Source organism: Macaca fascicularis, chromosome 19 (genome assembly GCF_037993035.2).
Source record: "Macaca fascicularis isolate 582-1 chromosome 19, T2T-MFA8v1.1".
Lineage (NCBI taxonomy): Eukaryota > Metazoa > Chordata > Mammalia > Primates > Cercopithecidae > Macaca > Macaca fascicularis.
In genome coordinates, this window is record NC_088393.1 from 23,519,139 (window position 1) to 23,544,298 (window position 25,160).

General features: G+C 38.9%; 1 protein-coding gene across 1 annotated transcript in view; it reads left to right on the plus strand.

Moving 5' to 3' along the window:
- Positions 1-23,526, plus strand: part of LOC102143870 (uncharacterized) — a 33,592-nt gene extending 10,066 nt beyond the window's left edge. Inside the window, exons 2-4 of the mRNA XM_015440458.4 lie at positions 13,923-14,049; positions 14,562-14,657; positions 21,879-23,526. Coding sequence (XP_015295944.3) covers positions 13,923-14,049; positions 14,562-14,657; positions 21,879-23,359 — 1,704 coding nt within the window. The 3' untranslated portion in view covers positions 23,360-23,526. The remainder of the gene's footprint in view (positions 1-13,922; positions 14,050-14,561; positions 14,658-21,878) is intronic.
- The last annotated feature ends 1,634 nt before the right edge of the window (positions 23,527-25,160 follow it).

Genomic DNA, 25,160 nt, shown 5'->3' on the forward strand with positions numbered 1-25,160 from the left:
AGCCTCCCAAGTAACTGGGGTTACAGGCACCCGCCGATAAGCCCAGCTAATTTTTGTATTTTTAGTAGAGATGGAATTTCACCATGTTGACCAGGCTGCTCTTGAACTCCTGACCTCAGGTGATCCACCCGCCTCAGCCTCCCAGAGTGCTGGGATTACAGGCATGAGCCACCACTCCTGGCCCTGTCTTTAGTTCTTATTATGTGATGAATCACATTTATTAATTCACACGTGATTTTTTTTTTCCTTTGAGATGGAGTCTCACTCTGTTGCCCAGGCTGGAGTACAGTGGCACGATCTCAGCTCACTGCAACCTCTGCCTCCCGGGTTCAAGCGATTCTCCTGCCTTAGCCTCTCAAGCAGCTGAATTACAGGTGCTTGCCACCATGCCCGGCTAATTTTGTGTTTTTAGTAGAGACAGGGTTTTGCCATGTTGGCCTGGCTGGTCTCGAACTCCTGACCCTGGGTGATCTGCCTGCTTTGGCTTCCCAAAGTGCTGGGATTACAGGCGTGAGCCACCATGCCCCACCTCATGTATGTTGAATTAGCCTTGCATCCCCAAAATAAACCCTACTTGATCATAGTTGGTTAGGTTTTTGATGTCCTGCTCAATTTGGTTTGCCAATATTTTGTTGAGAATTTTTGCATCAATGTTCATCAAGAATATTGGTCTGAAGTTTTCTTCTTTTGTTTTATCTCTGTCAAGTTTTGGTATCAGAATGGTGCCATTTTTAGTTTTTTGGAATAGTTTTAGTAGAAGTGGTACCAGCTGTCCTTTGTACATCTACTAGAATGCAGCTGTGAATCTATCTGGTCCTAGGCTATTTTGGTTGGTAGGCTATTTATTACTAATTAAATTCTCAAGCTTGTTATTGATCTATTAAGGGCTTTGATTTCTTTTTTGTTCAGTCTTGAGAGGATATATTTATTCAATAATTTTTCCGGCCGGGTGCGGTGACTCACGCCTGTAATCCCAGCACTTTGGGAGGCCGAGGTGGGCGGATCATGAGGTCAGGAGATCAAGACCATCCTGGCCAACACGGTGAAACCTCGTCTCTACTACAAATACAAAAATTAGCTGGGCGTGGTGGCGGGCACCTGTAGTCCCAACTACTCTGGAGGCTGAGGCAGGAGAACGGCGCAAACTCGGGAGGCGGAGCTTGCAGTGAGCCAAGATCGTGCCTGTGCACTCTAGCCTGGGTGACAGAGCAAGACTCCATCTCAAAAAATAATAATAATAATAAATTTTCCATTTCTTCTAGATTTTCAAGTTTGTGTGCATAGAGGTATTCATAGTAGACTTCAATATATTTTTGTGGGGTCAGTGGTAATGTCCCTTTTGTCATTTTTAATTGTGTTTATTTGGATCTTTTCCTTTTTCTTCATTAATCTTACTGGTTATTTTATTTTATTTTTTTAAAAATTTTACTCCTGTAATTGTTGATCTTTTGTATAGTTTTTCATGTCAAAATCTCCTTCCATTCAGAAATTATTTTGGTTATTTTTTCTGCTAGCTTAGAGGTTGATTTGCTCTTGCTTCTCTCGGTGTTTTATTTATGATGTCAGGCTGTTAAACTGAAGTCTTTCTAACTTTTCAGTGTAAGCATTTAATGCTATAATTTTTTTCTCCTAATGCTACCTTAGCTATGTTGCAAAAATTCTGGTATGTTGTATTTGTTCTCATTTTTTTCAAAGAACTTCTTGGTTCCTGCCTTAATTTCATTATTTACCCAAAAGTAGTTCAAGTTCAGGTTGTTTAATTTCCTTGTAATTGTATGATTCGAGTGATTTTCTTTGCATTGAATTACATTTTTATCAAGCTGTGGCCTCTGTGTGTGGTTCTAGAGTATGTGCCATGTAATGATGAGAAGACCATACTATGTTGTTTTTAGATGGAGAGTTCTGTAGAAGTCTATTAGGACTGTTTAGTCACGTGTTGAGTTTAGGTCTTAATATCTTTGTTAATTTTCTGCCTCAGTAATGTGTCTATTAGTGCCCGTGGGTGTTGTAGTCTCCCACTATTATTGTGTCAGTATCTCATTCTCTTCATAGGTCTCTAACAACTTGATTTGTTTATGTGCACCCATCAATTTATTATAACACCTTTCTCTCTTCTGCTTTTTTACCGTAAACATTCTTTCAGGTTCACAATTCAGATGTCCAAGAGTTCAAGAACATGTCCAGTGACCTGGTTGTTTTAGGAGAAAATGTAAATTAGTAATAAGAGGCTTTATTCACATACATGAAAATAAGGGAGGATATATTATTCATCTCTGTTTTATTAAAGCATTTAGATTATATGTAGATATTTTTCTCTGCTTTTTTGAAATATACGTAAATTATATTAACAGCTAAATAAACCTTTCGTCATTTTTTTTTTTTTTTTTTTTTTTGAGATGAAGTCTCGCACTGTCGCCCAGGTTGGAGTGCAGTGGCATGATCTTGGCTCACTGCAAGCTCTGCCTCCCGGGTTGACGCCATTCTCCTGCCTCAGCTTCCTAAGTAGCTGGGACTATAGGCACCCACAACCACGCCTGGCTAATTTTTTGTACTTTTAGTAGAGATGGGGTTTCACCATGTTAGCCAGGATGGTCTCGATCTCCTGACCTCGTGATCCGCCTGCCTTGGCCTCCTAAAGTGCTGGGATTACAGGCGTGAGCGACTGCACCCGGCCTTGTCATTCTTTTTGACTCAGGATTGTCTTTATTTGTAACCTGAGATTCATTGCTTTGTTTTTGCTTTGGCAAAAGTTTATTTTTTAAATTTTATGTCATTAAAAGTACACACAGATTTGTTCAGAGTAAAGCTCATTTTAAGAGCACATGAAAGTTGGACACAAAGGTAGAATTACATTTAGCTGTAGAATGATAAAACTAAAAGATACAGAGTAAGTTCCTTTGACAGAAACTTGATTATCCAAGGTACTTATTTGCAGGCTGAAGTACTTACAATACAAAAACAAGGTCCGGGCGCGGTGGCTCACGCCTGTAATCCCAGTGCTTTGGGAAGCCAAAGCGGGCAGATCATTTGGGGTCAGGAGTTCGAGACCAGCCTGACCAACATAGTGAAATCCTGTCTCTACTAAAAACACACATACACACACACACACACACACACACACACACACACAAAGCCAGGCATGGTGGCGCATGCCTGTAGTTCCAGCTACTTAGGAGGCTGAGGCAGAAGAATCGCTTGAACCTGGGAGGCAGTGGTTACAGTAAGTGCGGATCTCGCCACTGCACTCCAGCCTGGGCAACAGAGTGAGACTCCGTCACCCAAAAAATAAAATAAAATAAAATAAAAATGCAGACTTAGTCAGATATTGCTGCTTTCTGTTTTCTCTGTAAACTTTAAAAAGCCAACAAAGATTACAATACTTTAAGATGGAGATTAGTTGTCTTCATTTGTGCCAGATGTATTTGTGTTGTGACAAGAGTGCCAAGTTTAAGGGACTCTGTGCTGTGCCTGCTTCTCTAACTAATGCTAATCATGAGCCGAGGGGGAGCATCCTCAGCATTGACAGGGGACTTATTTAAAACACACATTCATGGACCTTTCCATACCTGCAAAATCAGATTACATAGAGTGAGACCAACATTACCAGGTGATTTATAAGCTCATTAAAGCTTGAGAGGCAATGCTTAGTTAAGTGGTTATAAGCCCAGGCTGCTGATTACAATCACATGGCCAATTTGCAGAACTCTCTTTACTGGTGCCCTTCCCACAGGTTCTGTTTAATGTTCTGGGTGGAAGCATTCTTGTTATTTTAATTAACTGCCTCATGTAACTCTAAGTTGTGGCCAGAATCAAGTATAGGGGGTTCAAGATACATTTATAAGAGTTAAGTTTCACCTATGCACTAAAGGGTAGTCCTAGAGCCTCTTTTGTTTGGGTTTCATAGGGACAGGGCAGTGTGGCTCATATTTTTATTACTGCAGCAGAAATTGCTGGCAGGAGAGGCACCTGAAGACAGGAAAGGAGAAACTTATATTTTTATATCTGTACAGCAGCTCATTGTTGCTGAATCTCTTCTGTTATAAAGTACAGAAATGGGTGGAGTTTTTTCTGTTTTGAGTCTTCTGCCTGTGAGTGTGGTGGTAGCAGGTAAACAGGTGGTGCTGACACCTTTTAAGGCGTAGTCTCAAGATGCGGTGTAGTTTGTCCAGAGAATCTTATCTGAGAAAGAATTCTAGAAAAGAAGGAGAAAAAGGAAAAAATGGCATTATAAATGATGAAATATTGAATACTTATTTTATTTTTATTTTACTTTAAGTTCCAGGATACATGTGCGGAATGTGCAGGTTTATTATATAGGTATATGTGTGCCACGGTGGTTTGCTGCACGTATTGACCCATCTTCTACGTGCCCTCCACTCCACAACAGGCCCTGGTGTGTGTTATTCCCCTCCCTGTATCCATGTGTTCTCATTGTTCAACTACCACTTATGAGTGAGAACATGAAGTTTTTGGTTTTCTAGCCCTGTGTTAGTTTGCTGAGGATGATGACTTCCAGCTTAATCCATGTTCCTACAAAGGACATGATCTTATTTCTTTGTATGGCTGTATAGTATTCCATGGTGTGTATGTACCACATTTTATTTATCCAGTCTGTCATTGATGGGCATTTGGGTTGGTTCCATGTCTTTGCTGTTATGAATAGTGCTGCAATAAAAATACGTGTGCATGTGTCTTTACAGTAGAATGATTTGTATTTCTTTGAGTATATACCCAGTAATGGGATTGCTGGGTCAAATGGTATTTCTGGTTCTAGATCCTTGAGGAATCACCAGACTGTCTTCCACGATGGTTGAACTAATATACATTCTCACCAACAGCGTAAAAGCGTTCCTATTTCTTCACAGCCTCACCAGCATCTATTGTTTCTGACTTTTCAATAATCACCATTCTGACTGGTGTGAGATGGTCTCTCATTGTGGTTTTTATTTGTATATCTCTAATGATCAGTGATGTTGAACTTCTTTTCATGTGTGTTGGCTGCATAAATGCCTTCTGAGAAGTGTTTGTTCATCTTTTGCCCACCTTTTTTTTTTTTTTTTTTGAGATGGAGTCTCACTCTGTCTCCCAGGCTGGAGTGCAGTGGCACTATCTCTCCTCACTGCAACCTCCACCTCCTGGGTTCAAGTGATTCTCCTGCCTCAGCCTCCCAAGTACCTGAGACTACAGACGCCCACCATGATGCCCAGCTAATTTTTGTATTTTTAGTAGAGGCGGGGTTTCACCATATTGGCCAGGCTGGTCTTGAACTCCAGATCTCAAACAGTCCACCCACCTTGGCCTCCCAAAGTGCTGGGATTATAGGCGTGAGTCACCATGCCCAGCCTTTGCTCACTTTTTGATGAAATTTTTTTTTCTTGTAAATTTTTTAAAGTTTCTTTTAAATTCTGAATACTAGATCTTTGTCAGATGGGTAGATTGCAAATTTTTTCTCCCATTCTGTAGTTTGCCTGTTCACTCTGCTAATAGTTTCTTTTTCTGTACAGAAGCTCTTTAGTCTAATTAGATCTTATTCTTCAATTTTGGCTTTTGTTGCAGTTGCTTTTGGCGTTTTCGTCATGAAGTGTTTGCCCATGCCTATGTCCTGAATGGTATTACCTAGGTTTTCTTCTAGGGTTTTTATGGTTTTGAGTTTTACATTTAAGTCTTTAATCCATCTTGAGTACATTTTTATATAAAGTGTAAGGAAGAGGTCCAGTTTCGGTTTTCTCCATATGGCTAGCCAGTTTTCTCAGGACCATTTATTGAATAGAAAATCCTTTCCCCATTGCTTGTTTTTGTCAGGTTTGTTGAATATCATATGGTTGTAGATGTGTGGTGTTAATTCTGAGGGCTCTTTTCTGTTCCATTGGTCTATATGCCTGTTTTTGGAGAAGTACCATGTTGTTTTGCTTACTGTAGTCTTGTAGTATATCTTGAAGTCAAGTAGTGTGATGCTGCCATCTTTGTTCTTTTTGCTTGAGATTGTCTCGGCTATATGGGCTCTTTTTTGGTTCCATATGAAATTTAAAGTCATTTTTTTCCTAATTCTGTGAAGAATGTCAATGGTAGTTTGATGGGAATAACATTGAGTCCATAAATTACTTTGGGCAGTATGGCCATTTTCATGATGTTGATTCCTTCTATCCATAAGGATGGGATGTTTTTCCATTTGGTTGTGTGCTCTCTTACTTCCTTGAGCAGTGGTTTGTAGTTCTTCTTGAAGAGGTCCTTCACATTCTTTGTTAACTGTATTTTTACATATTTTATTCTTTTTATGGCAATTGTGAAGTTTATTTATGATTTGGCTCTCTTTTTGTCTATTGTTGGCTTATAGGAATGCCTGTGATTTTTGTACATTGATTTTGTATCCTGAGACTTTGCTGAAGTTACTTATCAGCTTAAGGATTTTTTGGGCTGAGATGATGGAATTTTCTAAATATAGAATAATGTCATCTGAAAACAGAGAGAATTTCACTTCCCCTTATTCTATTTGAATACTGTTTCTTTCCCTCGCCTGATTGCCCTGGCTGTAGCTTTTAATACTGTGTTCAACAGGAATGGTGAGAAAGGACATCCTTGTCTTGTACTGGTTTTCAAAGAGAATGCTTCCAGCTTTTTCCCATTCAGTATGATATAGGCTGTGTGTTTGTCATAAACAGCTCTTACTATTTTGAGATATGTTCCCTCAACACCTGGTTTATTGAGAGTTCTTAACATGAAAGAAAGTTGAATTTTATCAAAGGCCTTTTCTGCATCTATTGAGATAATCATGTGGTTTTTGTCTTTAGTTCTGTTTATGTCATGAATTATGTTTATTGATTTGCATATGTTGAACCAGCCCTGCATCCCAGGAATGAAGCCGACTTGATCATGGTGCGTAAGTTTTTGTTTTTGTTTTTTTGAGACGGAGTTTTGCTCTTGTTGCCCAGTGCAATGGTGCGATCTCGGTGCACCGCAACCTCCGCCTCCCGGGTTCAAGTGATTCTCCTGCCTCAGCCTCTCAAGTAGCTGGGATTACAGATTTGCACCACCACACCCGGCTAATTTTTTGTACTTTTAGTAGACACGGAGTTTCTCCGTGTTGGGCAGGCATGTCTTGAACTCCTGTCCTCAGGTGATCTGCCCGCCTCGGCCTCCCAAAGTGGTGGGATTTCAGGCGTGAACCACTGCACCTGGCCTGGTGGATGTTTTTTAAAGGGCTGCTGGATTCCGTTTGCCAGTTTTTTTTTTTTTTTTTTTTGACAGTTTCATTCTTGTTGCCTAGGCCGGAGTGTAAAGGTGCAGTCCCAGCTCACTGCAACCTCTGCCTCCTGGGTTCAAGTGATTCTCCTGCCCCAGCCTCCCATGTAGCCTAGATTACAGGTGCCCGCCACTACACCCTGCTAATTTTTTCTTTTTTTTTTTTTTTAATTAGAGGCGGGGTTTCACCATGTTGGCCAGGCTGGTCTCGAATTCCTGAACTCAGGTAATCTGCCACCTCGGCCTCCCAAAGTGCTCTGATTACGAGTGTGAGCCACCATGCCCGGCCTTGGTTTACGAGTATTTTATTGAGGATCTTCGCATCGATGTTCATCAGGAATATTGGCCTGAAGTTTTGTTGTTGTTGTGTCTCTTCCAGGTTTTAGTATTAGGATGATGTTGATGTCATAAAATGAGTTAGGAAGGAATCCCTCTTTTTCAGTAGCTTGAAATAGTTTCAGAAGGAATGGTACCAGCTGCTCTTTGTACCTCTGGTAGAATTTGGCTGTGAATCTGTCTGGTCCTGGGCTATTTTTGGTTGGTAGGTTATTCATTACTGCCTCCGTTTCAGAACTTGTTATTGGTCTATTCAGGAATTTGACTTCTTCTTGGTTTAGTCTTGGGAGGGTATACGTGTCTAGAAATTTATCCATTTCAGCTAGATTTTGTAGCTTATTTCCATAGAAGTGTTTATAGTATACTAGTCTAGCCAGCAGTCTATTTTGTTAATTTTTTTTTTTTTTTTTTTTTTTTTGAGACAGAGTTGATTGCTCTGTGGTCCAGGCTGGAGTGCAGTTGCACAATCTTGGCTCACTGCAACCTCCACTTCCCAGGTTCAAGTGATTCTGCTGCCTCAGCCTCCCGAGTAGCTGGGATTACAGGCGTGCACCACAATGCCCAGCTAATTTTTGTATTTTTGGTAGAGACAGGGTTTCATCATGTTGGCCAGGTTGCTCTCCAACTCCTGACCTCAGGTGATCCCCCCCATCTCGGCCTCCCAAAGTACTGGGATTATAGGGGTGAGCCACCGTGCCTGGCCCTATTTTGTTAATTTTTTCAAAAATATCTCCTGGATTCATTGAGTTGGTTTTTTTGTTTGTTTGTTTTGTTTTGTTTTTGTTTTTGTTTTGAGGGTTTTTCATGTCTATCTCCTTCAGTTCTGCTCTCATCTTAGCTATTTCTTGTCCTCTGCTAGCTTTTGGAATTGGATTTCTTTGCTCCTGCTTTCTAGCTCTTTAATTTTTTTTTTTTTTTTTTTGAGATGGAGACTCGCTGTGTCATCCAGGCTGGAGTGCAGTGGCATGATCTTGGCTCACTGCAACCTCCGCCTCCTGGGTTCAAGCAATTCTCCCTGCCTCAACCTCTTGAGTAGCTGGGATTATAGGCACCCACCACCACACCTGGCTAATTTTTCTATTTTTTAATAGAGATGGGGTTTTGACATATTGGCCAGGCTGGTCTTGATCTCCTGATTTCAGGTGATCTGCCTGCCTCAGCCTCCTAAAATGCTGAGATTACAGGCGTGAGTCACTGCACCATGACTTAGCTCTTTTAATTGTGATGTTAGGGTGTCAATTTGAGATTTTTCTAGCTTTCTGATGTGGGCATTTAGTGCTATAAATTTCCCTTTTAACTCTGTCCCAGAGATTCTAGTATGTTGTGTCTTTCTTCTCATTGGTTTCAAAGAACTTCTTGATTTCTGCCTTATTATTTACCCAGGAATCATTCAGGAGCAGGTTGTTCATTTTTTATGTAAATGTGCACTTTTGAGTAAGTTTCCTAATCGTGAGTTCTAATTTGACTGTGCTGTGATCTGAGAGACTGTTTGTTACCATTTCAGTCCTGTTGCATTGGCTGAGGAGTGTTTTACTTCCAATTATGTGGTTGAGTTTAGAAAAGTGCTATGTGTCACTAAGAAAAATGTATATTCTGTTGATTTGGGGTGGTGAGTTCTGTAGATGCCTATTAGGTCCACTTGATCCAGAGCTGAGTTCAAGTCCTGAATATCCTAGTTAATTTTCTGTCTTATTGTTCTGTCTAATATTGACAGTGAGGTGTTAAGTCTCCCACCATGATTGTGTGGGCATCTAAGTCTCTTTGTAGGTCTCTCAGAACTTGTTTTATGAGTCTGAGTGCTCCTGCATTGGGTGCTTATATATTTAGGATAGTTAACTCTTCTTGTTGAATTGATTCCTTTACCATTAAGTAATGCCCTTCTTTGTCTTTTTTTAATCTTTGTTGGTTTAAAGTCTGTTTCGTCAGAGCTAGGATTCCACCCCCTGCTTATTTCTGTTTGCCATTTGCTTGGTAAATTTTGCTTCATCCCTGTGTGTGTCTTTGCACATGAGATGGGTCTCCTGAATATAGCACACTGATGGGTCTTGACTCTTTATCCAATTTGCCAGTCTGTGTCTTTTAATTGGGGCATTTAGCTCATTTACATTTAAGAATAGTATTGTTCTGTATGAAGTTGATCCTGTGATCATGATGGCGTCTGGTTATTTTGCACACTACTTGATGCTGTTTCTTCATAGTGTCATTGGTCTTCATGGTGTGTTTTTGTGGTGGCTGGTACCAGTTTTTCCTTTCCATATTTAGTGCTTTCTTCAGGAGCTCTTGCAAGCCAGACCTGGTGGAGACAAAAATCCCTCAGCATTTGCTTGTCTGGAAAGGATTTTATTTCTTTTTCTACTCATGCAGCTTAGTTTGGCTTGGTAAGAAATTCTGGGTTAAAAATTCTTTCCTTTAAGAATGTTGAATATTGGCCTCCATTGTCTTCTGGCTTGTAGGGTTTCTGCTGAGAGGTCCAATGTTAGTCTGATGGACTTATTTTGTAGGTGACCTGGCCTTTCTCTCTGGCTACCCTTAACATTTTTTTGTCATTTCAACCTTGGAGAATCTGATGATTATGTTTCTTGGGGTTGATCTTCTTGTGCAATATCTTAGTGGTGTTCTTGGTATTTCCTGAATTTGAATGTTAGCTTGTCTTGCTAAATTGGGGAAATTCTCCTGGATGATATCCTGAAGCGTGTTTTCCAGCTTGTTTCCATTCTCCCCCTTTCCTTCAGATATTCCAGTCAATTGTAGGTTTGGCCTTTTTATGTAGTCCCATATTTCTCGGAGGCTTTGTTCATTCCTTTTCAGTCTTTTTTCTCTAATTTTGTCTGCATGCCTTATTTCAGCAAGGTGGTCTTCAAACTCTGATATTTTTTTATTCTACTTTGTCAGTTTGGCTATTGATACTTGTGTATGCTTCATCAAGTTCTCATGCTGTGTTTCTTAGCTCCGTCGGGTCATTTCTGTTCCTCTCTAAACTGGTTATTCTAGTTAGCAGCTCCTCTCTCTAACTTTTTTCCAAAGTTCTTAGGTTTTTTGCATTCGGTTAGAACGTGCTCCTTTAGCACTCAGTGGAGTTTGTTATTGCCCATCTTCTGAAGTCTACTTCTGTCAATTTGTGTCTCTCATTCTCCGTCCAGTTCTGCACCCTTGCTGGAGAGGCATTGCAATCATTTGGAGAAGAAGAGGTACCCTTGCCTTTTGGGTTCTCAGTGTTTTTTTCATTGATTCTTTCTCATCTTCATGAGTTTGTCTAGCTTCTATCTTTGAGGCTGCTGACTCTTGGATGGGGTTCTTGTGGGGACTTTTTTGTTGCTGTTACTCATTTCTGTTTGTTTTTCTTTCAGTGGTCAGGTCCCTCTTCTGTATGGTTGCTGTGGTTTGCTGGGGGTTCACCTCAGGCTCTATTTATCTGGTTCACTCCTGAACCTGGAGATATCAAGGAGGTTGGAGAACATCAAAGATGGGTGCCTCTTCCTTCCCCTGGAATGTCTGACCTTAAGGAACACCAATCTGATGCCAGTAGGAACACAGCTGTATAGGGTGTCTGACAACCCCTGTTGGAGTATCTCACCCAGTTGGGTGGCACGAGGAACAGGACCCATTTAATGAAGCACTTTTATTGTCCCTTGGTGGAGGGGTATGCTTCACTGGGGTTAAACCCACTCCTCTGGGCTGCTTGGATTACTTAGAACTAGCAGGAGGAAAAGCTAAGTCTGCTCATCCACAGAGACTGCGGTCACCTCTCCCCTTAGGGACTCAGACCCAGAGAGATCAGAGTTCTGTCCCTGAGCCCCTGGCTGAAGCTGTTGGAGTTCCTGCAGGGTGGCCCCACAGAGTGAGGAGGGATGGGTCAGAGTCAGGCCTAAAGAGGTGCTGTAGCTGCAGTCTGGCACAGTCAGTGTGTTGGGCTGTGGGGGACACCTCTTGGAACCACGCCATCCAGCATCCCTGTCTCCAGCAGGGGAAAAGCACCGCCAGGAGCTATAGAGATGGCTGCCGCCCTTCCCCTGCCCAGGGAGCCTAGTGTGTTAGACAGCTGTCAGTCCCAGTACTGGTTGCTGCCCATCCCCAAGGAGCTCAAATGGCTTAGACAGCAGGCAGCCACAGCTGTGGTGCCGGTCACCCCTCCCCTGGGAACTCAGCAGGCTTAAACCGATTTTAGCTGAGAGGTTGTTGAGAATCTGCACAGCTCTGGGGTTGGGACCCTAGGCCCCGGTGGCATGGGTTCCCGAGTGAAATCTTTCAGTCTGTGGGTTGCACAGTTCCATGGAAAAAGCATGGTTTTGTCAGCTAAGTAGCACACTCATTCACTGCCTCCCTTGGCTGGGGGGTGGGGGCTCTTCTGCCCTGTGTGGCTGTCAGGTGGGTGGCTGTACCACACTCTTCTTTCTTCCTCTCCATGGGCCATGCCAGCTGCCTAGTCAGTTCTGATGAGAGAACCTGGATACCTCAGGTGCCAGTGCAGGATGCACAGGCCATTATGGTTCTTTTCGGTGGGAGCCTCTGATCGCCGCTGCTTCTAATTGGCCGTCTTTGCCCCACCCCTAAAAAATGTTTTTTGTTTTGTTTTTGTTTTTTGTTTTTTAAGCTAAACATGTCTCAGATGAAGAGCTGTGTCCACTCTGCCTCCTGGAATGCCACGTGTTCAATACTTGCAGAGCTTTAATTTTCTACTTGTGCTTTTTCTTCCTAATGAGTTTGTTTTAACTACCTTTTAGTTCTTATTATAGTCAAGGGGGTCTGAAAAACATTTCTTTCCTATATACCAGAGTCTTCTCTACATTATCAAGATCCTGCCTTCTTATATGTCATAACGAATTCTCACGGTGAATTTATGAACTTCAATATTAAGAATGTTTCTTTTGTGGCTGTGGAACATGGAAAGGTGTGGATACTCAGTATTCCTATTGGGGAGAAGCTGGGGTCCTTAGTAAAGATGGAGAGCATGTAATGTTGAGGTTCCATCTCTGTTCTCCATTAGCTGTATGCAGAACAGGATTAAGAAAATGCTTATTTAAACAGGATGGCATTTATTACCCAGACAGTTTTGAAAAAAAAAATTATTAGGAGATACTTACTCTTCAGGGTGTGAAAAAAAGACTACTGAAAATCACCATTAAAATGTACAGAACATGGGAGATACTGGTATCTGGAACTTTGCATAAAACCAATGTTTCTTTATGATTAAATTCAGGCTATAATTTACTTTTGGCTGGGAGATACCATAGCAGTGATGCCGTGTCCTTCTCTGTGCATCAGCACACCATAAAAATTTGTCTTCATGCAGTTGATGTTAGTAACTCACTTGGTTAATGAGCTCTGTGACATATTTTTTTCTATAGAGTTAATTATTTTTCTCTTAATTATTATATATCTTTATTCAGCAGATGTGCATGAACAATCACATTTAATCTGGTAGCTGACCTTTCTTAGGTTTTCTTTCCATTTATCTGTCTTTGGAAAATGAAAGCTCTCATCTTTGTTTATAGGCCAGAAAAACTGAAAAACACACAGGCTCTTCCACTTACTGGATGTTTGACAAAATAGTTTCCTTGGACCAAAAACATGGGCATTACTGGTGAGCTTGTTAGAGATTCAGAAACTCAGATTTTATTCCAGATTTTCTTTTTTTTTGAGACAGAGTCTTGCTCTGTCATCCAGGCTGGAGTGCAGCGGCGCAATTTCAGCTCACTGCAAGCTCCACCTCTGGGGTTCACGCCATTCTCCTGCCTCAGCCTCCTGAGTAGCTGGGACTACAGGCACCCACCGCCACGCCCGGCTAATTTTTTGTATTTTTAGTAGAGACGGGGTTTCACTGTGTTAGCCAGGATAGTCTCGATCTCCTGACCTCATGATCCATCCACCTCAGCCTCCCAAAGTGCTGGGATTACAGGCGTGAGCCACCACGCCCAGCCCAGATTTTCTGAAAAAATAATCTGCATTAACAATATCTCCAGTTTATCATACACATTAATATTTGAGCAGTGTTTTCTAACTGAATATGTCTTTTCCATCTGAAAAATTTACACAACGTATTCTGTATGATGTAAATATAGCATTCAAAAATGTACATGTTAGTGTTAATGCCCTCAATTTTATATTTCATCATCCAGAAAAGTATCATCTATACATTGATGTTGTGGATCTTATACCACTCTCTTTTCTCAGAGTTAGAGAATACATTAGAGAATATTTCTGTGTTGAAAGTTATTTATTAAATATTTTCTGTCACTCCTATAAGTAAGAACCAGTTCTCTTTACTCTTGTTTTGCCTTGAGTCAAATTAAAAATTCTGTTCCTGGCCACTTGGTAAATATGTGTGTGTGTGTTTGTGTGTTTTTCAGGGAGTGTTGACATTTAGGGATGTGGCCATAGAATTCTCTCTGGAGGAGTGGCAATGCCTGGACACTGCACAGCAGAATTTATATAGGAATGTGATGTTAGAGAACTACAGAAACCTGGTCTTCCTGGGTGAGGATAACTTCAGTACACAATTCCCTACTATACCCTATAAGTTTTATTTCTCTTTTTTTGTAGAATGGTTTTTGGTAATTTATGCTTTCAGATCTCTGTGTTTTTTGTTTGTTTGTTTGTTTGTTTGTTTTTAAACTTCAAGCTTTGTGTATGTAGAAGGGAATTTCAAGATGTTTCATTTTGACCTGAACTTTCCACACTCCTGAGCTAATCTGTGTCCTTTCACTCTAGATTAGTGTTAATTTTAGAAATTTAGTGGCATAACATAACTGTTGCCCACATCTTAAAATGTAATTGCCACTACCAATTTTTGATTTAGTAGTACCACGTAGTAAAATTAAGAACGTACAAAATTAAAATATTTCCTAAATATTTTAAATTTTTTGTTGTAAATTAGTATTTTGGAATTAATTTACTAGAATATTCTATTACATCATTTTTACTGAACCCATTACCAAATTGATAATTGGAGAATATGAGCATGATTCATGCTATTTTTAATAAAACAGGTATTGCTGCCTCTAAGCCAGACCTGATCACCTGTCTGGAGCAAGGAAAAGAACCTTGGAATGTGAAGAGACATGAGATGGGAGCTGAACTCCCAGGTAGGTGAGAGTGAAAGTGAGTACAACAGACAACACAGATGAGAGGTCCAAAGCAGAAAAAAGAAAAGTCCTTAAAATGATTTGAAATCTGTGTTCCAAAGGAAATAGTTTCTAGGAAGCCTGAATTTTTTTTTATTTTGCTCTCACAAAGAAGCATCTTCTGTCTGATCTTTGTAAAATCACTAAAGATTTTACTTTCCCTTTGGTGACCTTCCTTCAAGTTTACAGTGACAGCCAAGAGAGTCCTCTTCGTGGCATATGAGAGACTGCAAAATCTGACTGCTTCTTTGTTGTTTTTGAAAACACACAGATAATCTGCAAAATTTTGAGAAATTCTGTGTTAAACTGTTTTTTAAGTTCTCTTTTTACATCATGTTCTAAGTGTGTGAGAGTAGTGGTTTCTGTTCCGTTGTCTTTTTATTGCTAATTTTTCTGCACATTGTATTTTGTCTTCTTCTTATAGTCTTGAAGTATAGTTTGAAATTATAAAGTATGATGTTCTTGTGCTTTGTTCTTTTTTTTTTTTTTTCAAGATTGCTTTGGCTATTCAAAGTTTACTGTAGTTCTGTGTGAAAATTGTATTTTCTTTTTTTTGTTGTTGTTTGAGACGGAGTCTCGCTCTGTCACCCAGGCTGGAGTGCAGTGGCACCATCTCGGCTCACTGCAACCTCTGCCTCCCGGGTTCAAGCAATTCTTCTGCCTCAGCCTCCCGAGTAGCTGGGACTACAGGTGCAAGCCATCACACCTGGTTAATTTTTGTATTTTTAGTAGAGACGGGGTGTCACCATATTGGCCAGGCTGGTCTTGAACTCCTAGACTTCATGATCCACCTGCCTCGGCCTCCCAAAGTGCTAGGATTACAGGCATGAGCCACCACGCCTGGCCGAGAATTGTATTTTCTATTACTGTAAAAAAAATACTGGAATTTTGATAGGGAATTTATTGAATCTAGAGATCATTGTAGATAATATGGCACTTTAATAATATTCTTTCAGCCAGGCATGGTGGCTCACACCTGTAATCCCTGCACTTTGGGAGGCCAAGGCAGGCGGATCACCTGAGGTGATTTTTGACCCTGACTCAAAAACACTGTACTGTACATTTCAGGCATGTGAAGTATATTTACATTGTTTTATAAAAGACTTCTAGAAATTTTACAATACACATTAAACAACTACCAATTTTTCCCATTTCCTGGCACTTTTCAAATAGCATTCTTTTTTCTAAGAGTATAACTGCTTTATATATCTCATAAAATCTCTGTCTGTGGCTGGCTCATTTTATTTTGCATAAAGTCATCAAGAGTTACTTTTATAGTTGTTAGAATATTTCCTGCTTTTTTTCAAACTGAGTAATATTTTGGTATTTTTATATTTCAAATTATATCTGCTGAACGATTTGGTGACCGAAATTTGCCTTGCTTTTACCTATTGACTTTTAGTAACAATGCTAAAATAATTGTGGGTATGCAAGTGACTCTTCATGTGACCATATATGTGAGAGTTTATATATGTGCTGCATTCTATTTTATTAGTCTACCTTTTCACCTTTATACTCATACCAAATTGTTTTAATTCTGTAGCTTTGTGATGTGTTTTGAAATCAGGAACTGTAATGCCTCCAACATTGTTTTGTTTCGTTTTTAATATTTTTGGGTACTTTATTGTCTGTAGAGATTCTGTATACTCGAAGGATTGCTGTTTCTGTTTCTTCAAAAATGTAATGAGAAATTTGAAAAACATTGCGTTAAATCTGTAGATTGTATTGAGCAGGATGGACATCGTTACAATATTACCTTTTTCAGCCTTTCACAAGAGCATGTTTAAGAGTGTGTTAATTTCTATATATTTGTTAATTTTTCAGTTTTTTTTCTCTTATTGTATACTCATTTCATTTTGGTGATAGAAAGTAATTTACAAAATTTCAGTTTTAAAAAATTTGGTGAGACTTATTTTCTTTTTTTGGCATAAGAGGTGGTCTATCAAGGAAAATGTTGTATTAGCTGTTGAGAACCATGTGTGTCCTGGTGTTGAGTGTTTTCTATACCTCTGTTAGAAATAATTGTGTTATACTGCCTGGAAGCCCTGTATTCCCTTACTAATATTCTCATTTAATTTTTATTGCAGAAAGTGCAGTGTTAAAATACCCTACTATAATTACGTTGCTGTCTATGTCTCTGTTGTTCTGTCAATATTTGCTATATATGTTTGGAGCCCTAATGTGAGATGCACACACACACACACACACACACACACACACACACAGAGATATATATACACATTTTTCATAGGTTCCCAGTGAGTAAATCTCAAGTCATCATTGTTGTTGTTGTTGTTGTTTTGAGACAGAGTCTCACTCTGCGTCCCAGGCTGGAGTGCAGTGGTGTGATCTTGGCTCACTGCAACCTCTGCCTCCTGGGTTCAAGCAATTCTCCTGCCTCAGCCTCCTGAGTAGCTAGAATTACAGGTGGCTGCCACCATGCCTGGCTAATTTTTCTATTTTTAGTTGAGACAGGGTTTCACCATGTTAGCCAGGCCAGTCTCGAACTCCTGATCTCAAGTGATCAGGAGGATCACTTGATCCTGCCTCGGCCTCCCAGAGTGCTGGGATTACCAGCATGAGCCAATGTGCCCAGCCTAAATCTATAAGTTTTAATGTCCTTTTTTGTCTCCTTGGAGTTTTGACTTCAAGTACATTTTATAAAATATGACAGTTTTTGACGTAAGATGTGGCTTGCATAATATTATGTTGATTTCTTCTGCTCTCATTTGATTAATATTTGTATGAAATGCATTCTTCCATCTTGCCCCTTTTAGTATTTTTTATCATTAGATCTCTACTGACTTTTGTAGAAAAAAAAGTTGGATCTTGGCTTTTAAAAATTTTAATAAATCTATTTATTGAAAGTGTGTCCCTTGATTTGAAAGTTAATTTGATATATATATATTTAAGTAATTGTCTGATAGAGACCTTACTGTTATGTTTTTAATTATTTTATTTGATTCTTGCATCTTTGTTTCTCATTTTCTCTCTGTCTTTGTGTCTTTTGCTTTTTGTATTGATATGCTTTTACTTATTTCTAATTCACTTTTGTATATTTGTACAGATTTTTTTTTTTGTGGTACCTTGGGGCTTCCATAAAACCTCTATAAGAAACAACAGTATATTTTTAATTTGGTGCAGAATCAACTTCAGTTGAATAAAAAAATTCTTCCTTATTACATCTGCCCTGAAATTTGTCATTGATGTTGCTAATTATGTTTTTGCATTGTATATTCATTAACAGATGTTTATAATTTCTGTGCTTTTATTTTTCAAAATTTAGTGAATAATTTAAAATGTTTTCTGCACCATTATGATAATGCCACAAGATTCTATTTTTGTGTGTGTGCATATCTTTCCCAGAAAATAGTGTATTTTTATTTGTGTATGTGTTTTTTTTTTTTTTTTTTTTTTTTTTTTTGAATCCTTTTACTTTCAGGTTAAGGAGCTGCGTTCACCATCTTTTATATGCAGGGCATATGCAGTACTAATACACTTTTTCAGATTTTGGTTGTTTTGGAAGGTTTTTCCTTTTTATTTGGCAGGACAGATTTGTTGATGGTATTATTCTCACTTCATGGCAGTTTTTTGTTGTTTTTTTGTCTTTTTTGTTTTTCAGGACTTTGTGTCACACAGTTTCTTTCTGGCCTGCAAAATTTTTGTTGATAATTCACTGGTTATATCATAAGACTATGTTTGTAAATGACACATTACTTTTATCTTGCAGCTCCGAAGACTTTCTTCTTGTCTGTGATTTTTGAAAATGTGCTTAACATGTATTTGTTATAAATATCTTTGTGTGTATCATAATTTGTTTGTTGAACTTCATTTTTACATCATTTTTCTTTTAGGATTTTCCAGTTATTTTTTATTTTTCTATTTTTTACCTCCAAATTTTTTAAAATATTTTGATATTTTTGTTTTTATTCTCATTTTTGTGATTTTCTACAGTGGACTGACTGTATTCCTGTTTCACTCATTGGATATTATTCAATTTATTAGTGTTTAAAATTAATGTATACATCTTTTTTATGATTTCTTTCTGGAATTTACACAATATTTTTGATGAAATCATGTTGCTCTGTTTTGTATACATTATAATCTTTGAGATTTGGACATTTTAAAAAGCTACCTGTCACAGTCTTTAAAATGCATTTTTTTTTCTGACATAGTCTGAAAACAATTATCTTGGCTAGAGATTCTGGGAGTCTCTCAAACATGTTCTTAGGATGTGCCTTGTCTAAAATTTTGTGTTTACTTTTAGTCAAAGGTGTTTATTCATGTTGTTTCTTCTTCTTCTTCTTCTTTTTTTTTTTTTTTTTTGAAACAGAGTTTTGCTCCTGTCACCTGGGCTACAGTGCAATGGCATGGTCTCAGCTCACTGCAGCCTCCACCTCCTGGGTTCAAGTGATTCTCCAGTCTCAGCCTCCCACTTAGCTGGGATTACAGGCTTGTAACCCCATGCTCAGCTACTTTTGTATTTTTAGTAGAGATGATTTCACCATGTTGCCCAGGCTTAGTCTCAAACTCCTGACCTCAGTTGATCTACACACCTTGGCCTCCCAGAGTGCTAGGATTACAGGTGTGAGCCACCACACTCAGCCTATTCATGTTTCTTCTTGATAACCAATAATCACTTGCTATAATTGTTTTCTGTCTGTAATACCACAGTCTTTCTGCTGCTGTAAAACTTACCTTTCTTATTTATTTATTTATTTATTTATTTATTTATTTATTTATTTATTTTTATTATACTTTAAGTTCTAGGGTACACGTGCACAACATGCAGTTATGTTACATAGATATACATGTGCCATGGTGGTTGATGCTATCCCTCCCCCAGCCCCCACCCCCCAACATGCCCCAGTGTGTGATGTTCCCAGCCCTGTGTCCAGGTATTCTCATTGCTCAGTTCCCACCTATGAGTGAGAATGTGTGGTGTTTGGTTTTCTGTCCTTGTGATAATTTACTGAGAATGCTGGTTTCCAGCTTCATCCATGTCCCTGCAAATGACATGAACTCATTCTTTTTCATGAGTGCATAGTATTCCGTGGTGTATCTGTGCCACATTTTCTTAATCCATTCTATCATTGATGGACATTTGGATTGGTTCCAAGTCTTTGCTATTGTGAATAGTGCCACAATAAACATATGTGTGCATGTGTCCTTATAGTAGCATGATTTATAATCCTTTGGGTATATACCCAGTAATGGGATGGCTGGGTCAAATGGTATTTCTAGTTCTAGATCCTTGAGGAATTGCCACACTGTCTTCCACAATGGTTGAACTAATTTACACTCCCACCAACAGTGTAAAAGCATTCCTATTTATCCACATCTTCTCCAGCACCTGTTGTCTCCTGACTTTTTAATGATCACCATTTTAACTGGCCTGAGATCGTATCTCATTGTGGTTTTGATTTGCATTTCTCTAATGATCAGTGATGATGAACATTTTTCCATGTGTCTGTTGGCTGCATAAATGTCTTCTTTTGCGTGGTGGCTCAAGCCTGTAATCCCAGCACTTTGGGAGGCCGAGACGGGTGGATCACGAGGTCAGGAGATCGAGACCATCCTGGCTAACATGGTGAAACCCCGTCTCTACTAAAAAATACAAAAAACTAGCCGGGCGAGGCGGCGGGCGCCTGTAGTCCCAGCTACTCGGGAGGCTGAGGCAGGAGAATGGTGTGAACCCGGGAGGCGGAGCTTGCAGTGAGCTGAGATCCGGCCACTGCACTCCAGCCTGGGCGACAGAGTGAGACTCCGTCTCAAAAAAAAAAAAAAAAAAAAAAAAAAAAAAAGTCTTCTTTTGAGAAGTGTCTGTTCACATCCTTTGCTCACTTTTTGATGGGATTGTTTTTTTCTTGTAAATTTGTTTAAGTTCTTTGTAGATTCTGGCTATTAGCCCTCTGTCAGATGGGTAGATTGCAAAGATTTTCTCCCATTCTGTAGGTTGCCTGTTACTCTGATGGTAGTTTCTTTTGCTATACAGAAGCTCTTTAGTTTAATTAGATCCCATTTGTCTATTCTGGCTTTTGTTGCCATTACTTTTGGTGTTTTAGTCATGAAGTCTTTGCCCATACCTATATCCTGAGTGGTATTGCCTAGGTTTTCTTGGGTTTTTATGGTTTTAGGTCTAACATTTAAGTCTTTAATCCATCTAGAATTAATTTTTTTTTTTTTTTTTTGAGACAGAGTCTTGCTCTGTTGCCCAGGCTGGAGTGCAGTGGCCGCATCTCATCTCACTGCAAGCTCCGCCTCCTGGGTTCACGCCATTCTCCTGCCTCAGCCTCCCATGTAGCTGGGACTACAGGCGCCCACCACCACACCCGGCTAGTTTTTTGTATTTTTTAGTAGAGACGGGGTTTCACCGTGTTAGCCAGGATGGTCTCGATCTCCTGACCTCATGATCCGCCCGTCTCGGCCTCCCAGAGTGCTGGGATTACAGGCTTGAGCCACCGCGCCCGGCCTGAATTAATTTTTATATAAGGTGTAAGGAAGGGATCCAGTTTCAGCTTTCTACATATGGCTATCCAGTTTTCGCAGCACCATTTATTAAATAGGGAATCCTTTCCCCATTTCTTGTTTTTGTCAGGTTTGTGAAAGATCAGATGGTTGTAGATGTGTGGTGTTATTTCTGAGGGCCCTGTTCTGTTCTATTTGTCTGTATATCTGTTTTGGTACCGTACCTTTTATCTCAGCACACTCAAACTGTCATTTTAAAGAATACCACTGTTTCTTTCAGAACTTTTATGCAGTGAGAGACAGGAACCAGTGTCTGTAAAAGCACCTGCCATTGAGAAATAAAGATGTATAAGCCATTATTTTATTTGTCTTTTAAAAATGAAACCAGGAGTTGGCAGTTTATTTCTAAAGTCACTATATTATATAGGGAAGCAGGAAGATCTGTGTTGGGTAAATGTAACAGACTTTACTTTCTTCTATGTGCCTCTTTGCATTGGACTCACCTGGGGCACTGCACACACTTACTTTAATTTTTCACAAATGTAATTTGGTCTGTATGTTTTTGTTACTTTATATGGCTGTGAAAATGTTACAGCATGTAATATTTGGCTGTGCCATCTTGTGATGTAGTCTATCATTTTATAGGTTAGATTTGTAAAGTATATTCATCTGAGTCTAGTAAGTAAAGTAATTTATTATTTTTATTTCTTTCAGTTGTATGTTCTTATTTTGCCCAAGACCTTTGGCCAAAGCAGGGCATAAAAAATTATTTCCAAAAAGTGATACTGAGAAGATATAAAAAATATGGACATGAAAATTTACAGCTAAGAAAATACTGTAAAAGTGTGGATGAGTGTAAGGTGCACGAAGAATGTTACAATGGACTTAGCCAGTGTTTGACAACTACCCAGAACAAAATATTTCAATGTGACAAATACGTGAAAGTCTTTCATAAATTTTCAAATTCAGACAGACGTAAGATAAAACATACTGGAAAGAAGGCCTTCAAATGTAAAGAATGTGAAAAGTCATTTTGTGTGCTTTCACACTTAGCTCAACAGGGAAGAATTCATACTGGAGAGAAACCCTATAAATGTAAAGAATGTGCGAAAGCCTACAATGAGGCCTCAAACCTTTCTACACATATAAGAATTCATACTGGAAAGAAACCCTACAAATGTGAAGAGTGTGGAAAAGCCTTTAACCGGCTCTCACACCTTACTACACATAAGATAATTCACACTGGAAAGAAACCCTACAAATGTGAGGAATGTGGCAAAGCTTTTAACCAATCTGCAAACCTTACTACACATAAGAGAATTCATACTGGAGAGAAACCCTACAAATGTGAGGAATATGGCAAAGCTTTTAGCCAGTCCTCAACCCTTACTGCACATAAGATAATTCATGCTGGAGAGAAACCCTACAAATGTGAAGAATGTGGCAAAGCTTTTACTCAGTCCTCAACCCTTACTACCCATAAGATAATTCATACTGGAGAGAAATTCTACAAATGTGAAGAATGTGGCAAGGCCTTTAGCCGGTTTTCACACCTTACTACACATAAGAGAATTCATTCTGGAGAGAAGCCCTACAAATGTGAAGAATGTGGCAAAGCTTTTAACCTATCGTCACAACTTACTACACATAAGAGAATTCATACTGGAGAGAAACCCTACAAATGTGAAGAATGTGGCAAAGCTTTTAATCAGTCCTCAACTCTTTCTAAACATAAGTTAATTCATACTGGAGAGAAACCCTACAAATGTGAAGAATGTGGCAAAGCCTTTACCCAGTCTTCATACCTTACTACACATAAGAGAATTCATACTGGAGAGAAACCCTACAAATGTGAAGAATGTGGCAAAGCTTTTAATCGGTCCTCAACTCTTTCTAAACATAAGGTAATTCATACTGGAGAGAAACCCTACAAATGTGAAGAATGTGGCAAAGCCTTTAACCAGTCTTCACACCTTACTACACATAAGAGAATTCATACTGGAGAGAAACCCTACAAGTGTGAAGAATGTGGCAAAGCCTTTAACAACTCCTCTATTCTTAACAGACATAAGATGATTCATACTGGAGAGAAACTCTACAAACCTGAAAGTTGTAACAATGCTTGTGACAACATCGCAAACATTTCCAAACATAAAAGAAAGTGTGCTGGTGAGAAATCACAGAAATATGAATAATGCGACAGAGCCTTTAAATGGTTATCACACTTGCTTGCAGGTTAGGTAATTCACACTGGAGAAAACTTCTACAAGTGTGAACAATGTGGCAAAACTTACACAATGCTCATACCTTATTGCACACGAAAGCCTTTATACTTGAAAATAAATGCACAAATATAAAAAAAGTTAAAATGATTAATATCTCCTCACATCTTACTCAACATCAGAGAATTTATACTTAATAGCATTAAAAGTGCAATTACTGTCAAAAGAGTCTTGAGAAAATGTAAGCTTTTAAAGTGCTGAAGAGGATTTATTTTGAAGACAAACATTATAAATATAAACAAAGTTGTGGTAAGTTTACTTGTAACACAGATCTTGTTGTATTCATTTTGCATTAGAGGCAAACCCTGAAGCAATTGCTCAAACTTCATTCAACGTCAGAAAATTTATATAGAAGAAAAACGCTGCAAATATAATAAATTCGGAAAAAAAACATTTATTCAAAAACTACAGGTTAGAAAACTCCAGAGAGTTCATATTAAAATATATTTTTGCAGTTGTAGTAAATAGAAAAAAATATTTAATTGTATGTTAAGTCTGTAAATATCAGAGAATTTACATTAGAAACATATAAGGCACTGACACTTCAGACTTTACACTGAATCAGAGTTCTGAGTTTAGAATACAATACAAAACTAAACTTGGTAGAAAAATTATTTGTTTATAACTTTAAAAGAGTAGAAGGTTTTTTGGAGAGTTACAAGTATACTTTTTTGGGGGGAAAGATTACAGGTTTTTTTGAAAAGTAAATAATGTGGCAAATTCTCAAATTGCTTCATACAAATAATGTTGTAATTAACTCAAATTACTTCATGTTAAAGTTGTAATTAACTCTCAGATTACTTCATGCTAAAGAAATTAGTTTCTTTTCCTTTTTTTTTTTTTTTTTTGAGATGGAGTCTTGCTCTGTCGCTGCCCAGACTAGAGTGCAGTGGCGTGATATCGGCTCACTGCAACCTCCATATCCAGGGTTCAAGTGATTCTTTTGCCTCAGCTCCCTGAGTAGCTGGGATTACAGGGGCACACCACCATGCCTGGCTAAGTTTTATATTTTTAGTAGAGCCAGAGTTTTGCCATGTTGGCCAGGCTGGTCTTGAACTCATTACCTTAGGTGATCCACCCAGCTCTACCTCCCACAATGCTGGGATTACAGGTATTAGCCACTGCGCCTGGCCCATGCTGTTTCTTTATTCCTATTGTATTCATATATGAAAGCATGTGACCAAAAGATATGAGAGATTATTTTTTATTAGGTGAGCATTTATTACCTCTTCTATGAAAGAGTAAGGACATTAAAATGTAAGATGCATGATGAAAATCTAAGAGTTTCTTTGTAATTCACTTACAGTATTGAGTGATGTGTGAGGTAGCTGTTCAGAGTAATATTCTGCATTGTAATGAGAGACAAATATTTTTAGTTTTAGTTAAAATTAAAAATAAATTAGTATATTTTACTAATTGTACTTTTATGAATAAAAAGCAGTACATGTTAAAAATTTTAGATTATGTCTGAACTTAATTTCTTAATTCAGCATTTTTAACAGTTTAAATATTGTGCATTCAATCAAGTCACATTATTCCACTTACTTTAACCTAGTCCTCCTTACTCAAGGGTATAGGTAAGAGGTGGTAACAAGGCCAGGCGTGGCGGCTCATACCTGTAATCCCAGCACTTTGGGAGGCCAAGGCGGGTGGAACACCTGAGGTCGGGAGTTCAAGATCAGCCTGACCAACATGGAGAATCCCGATCTCTACT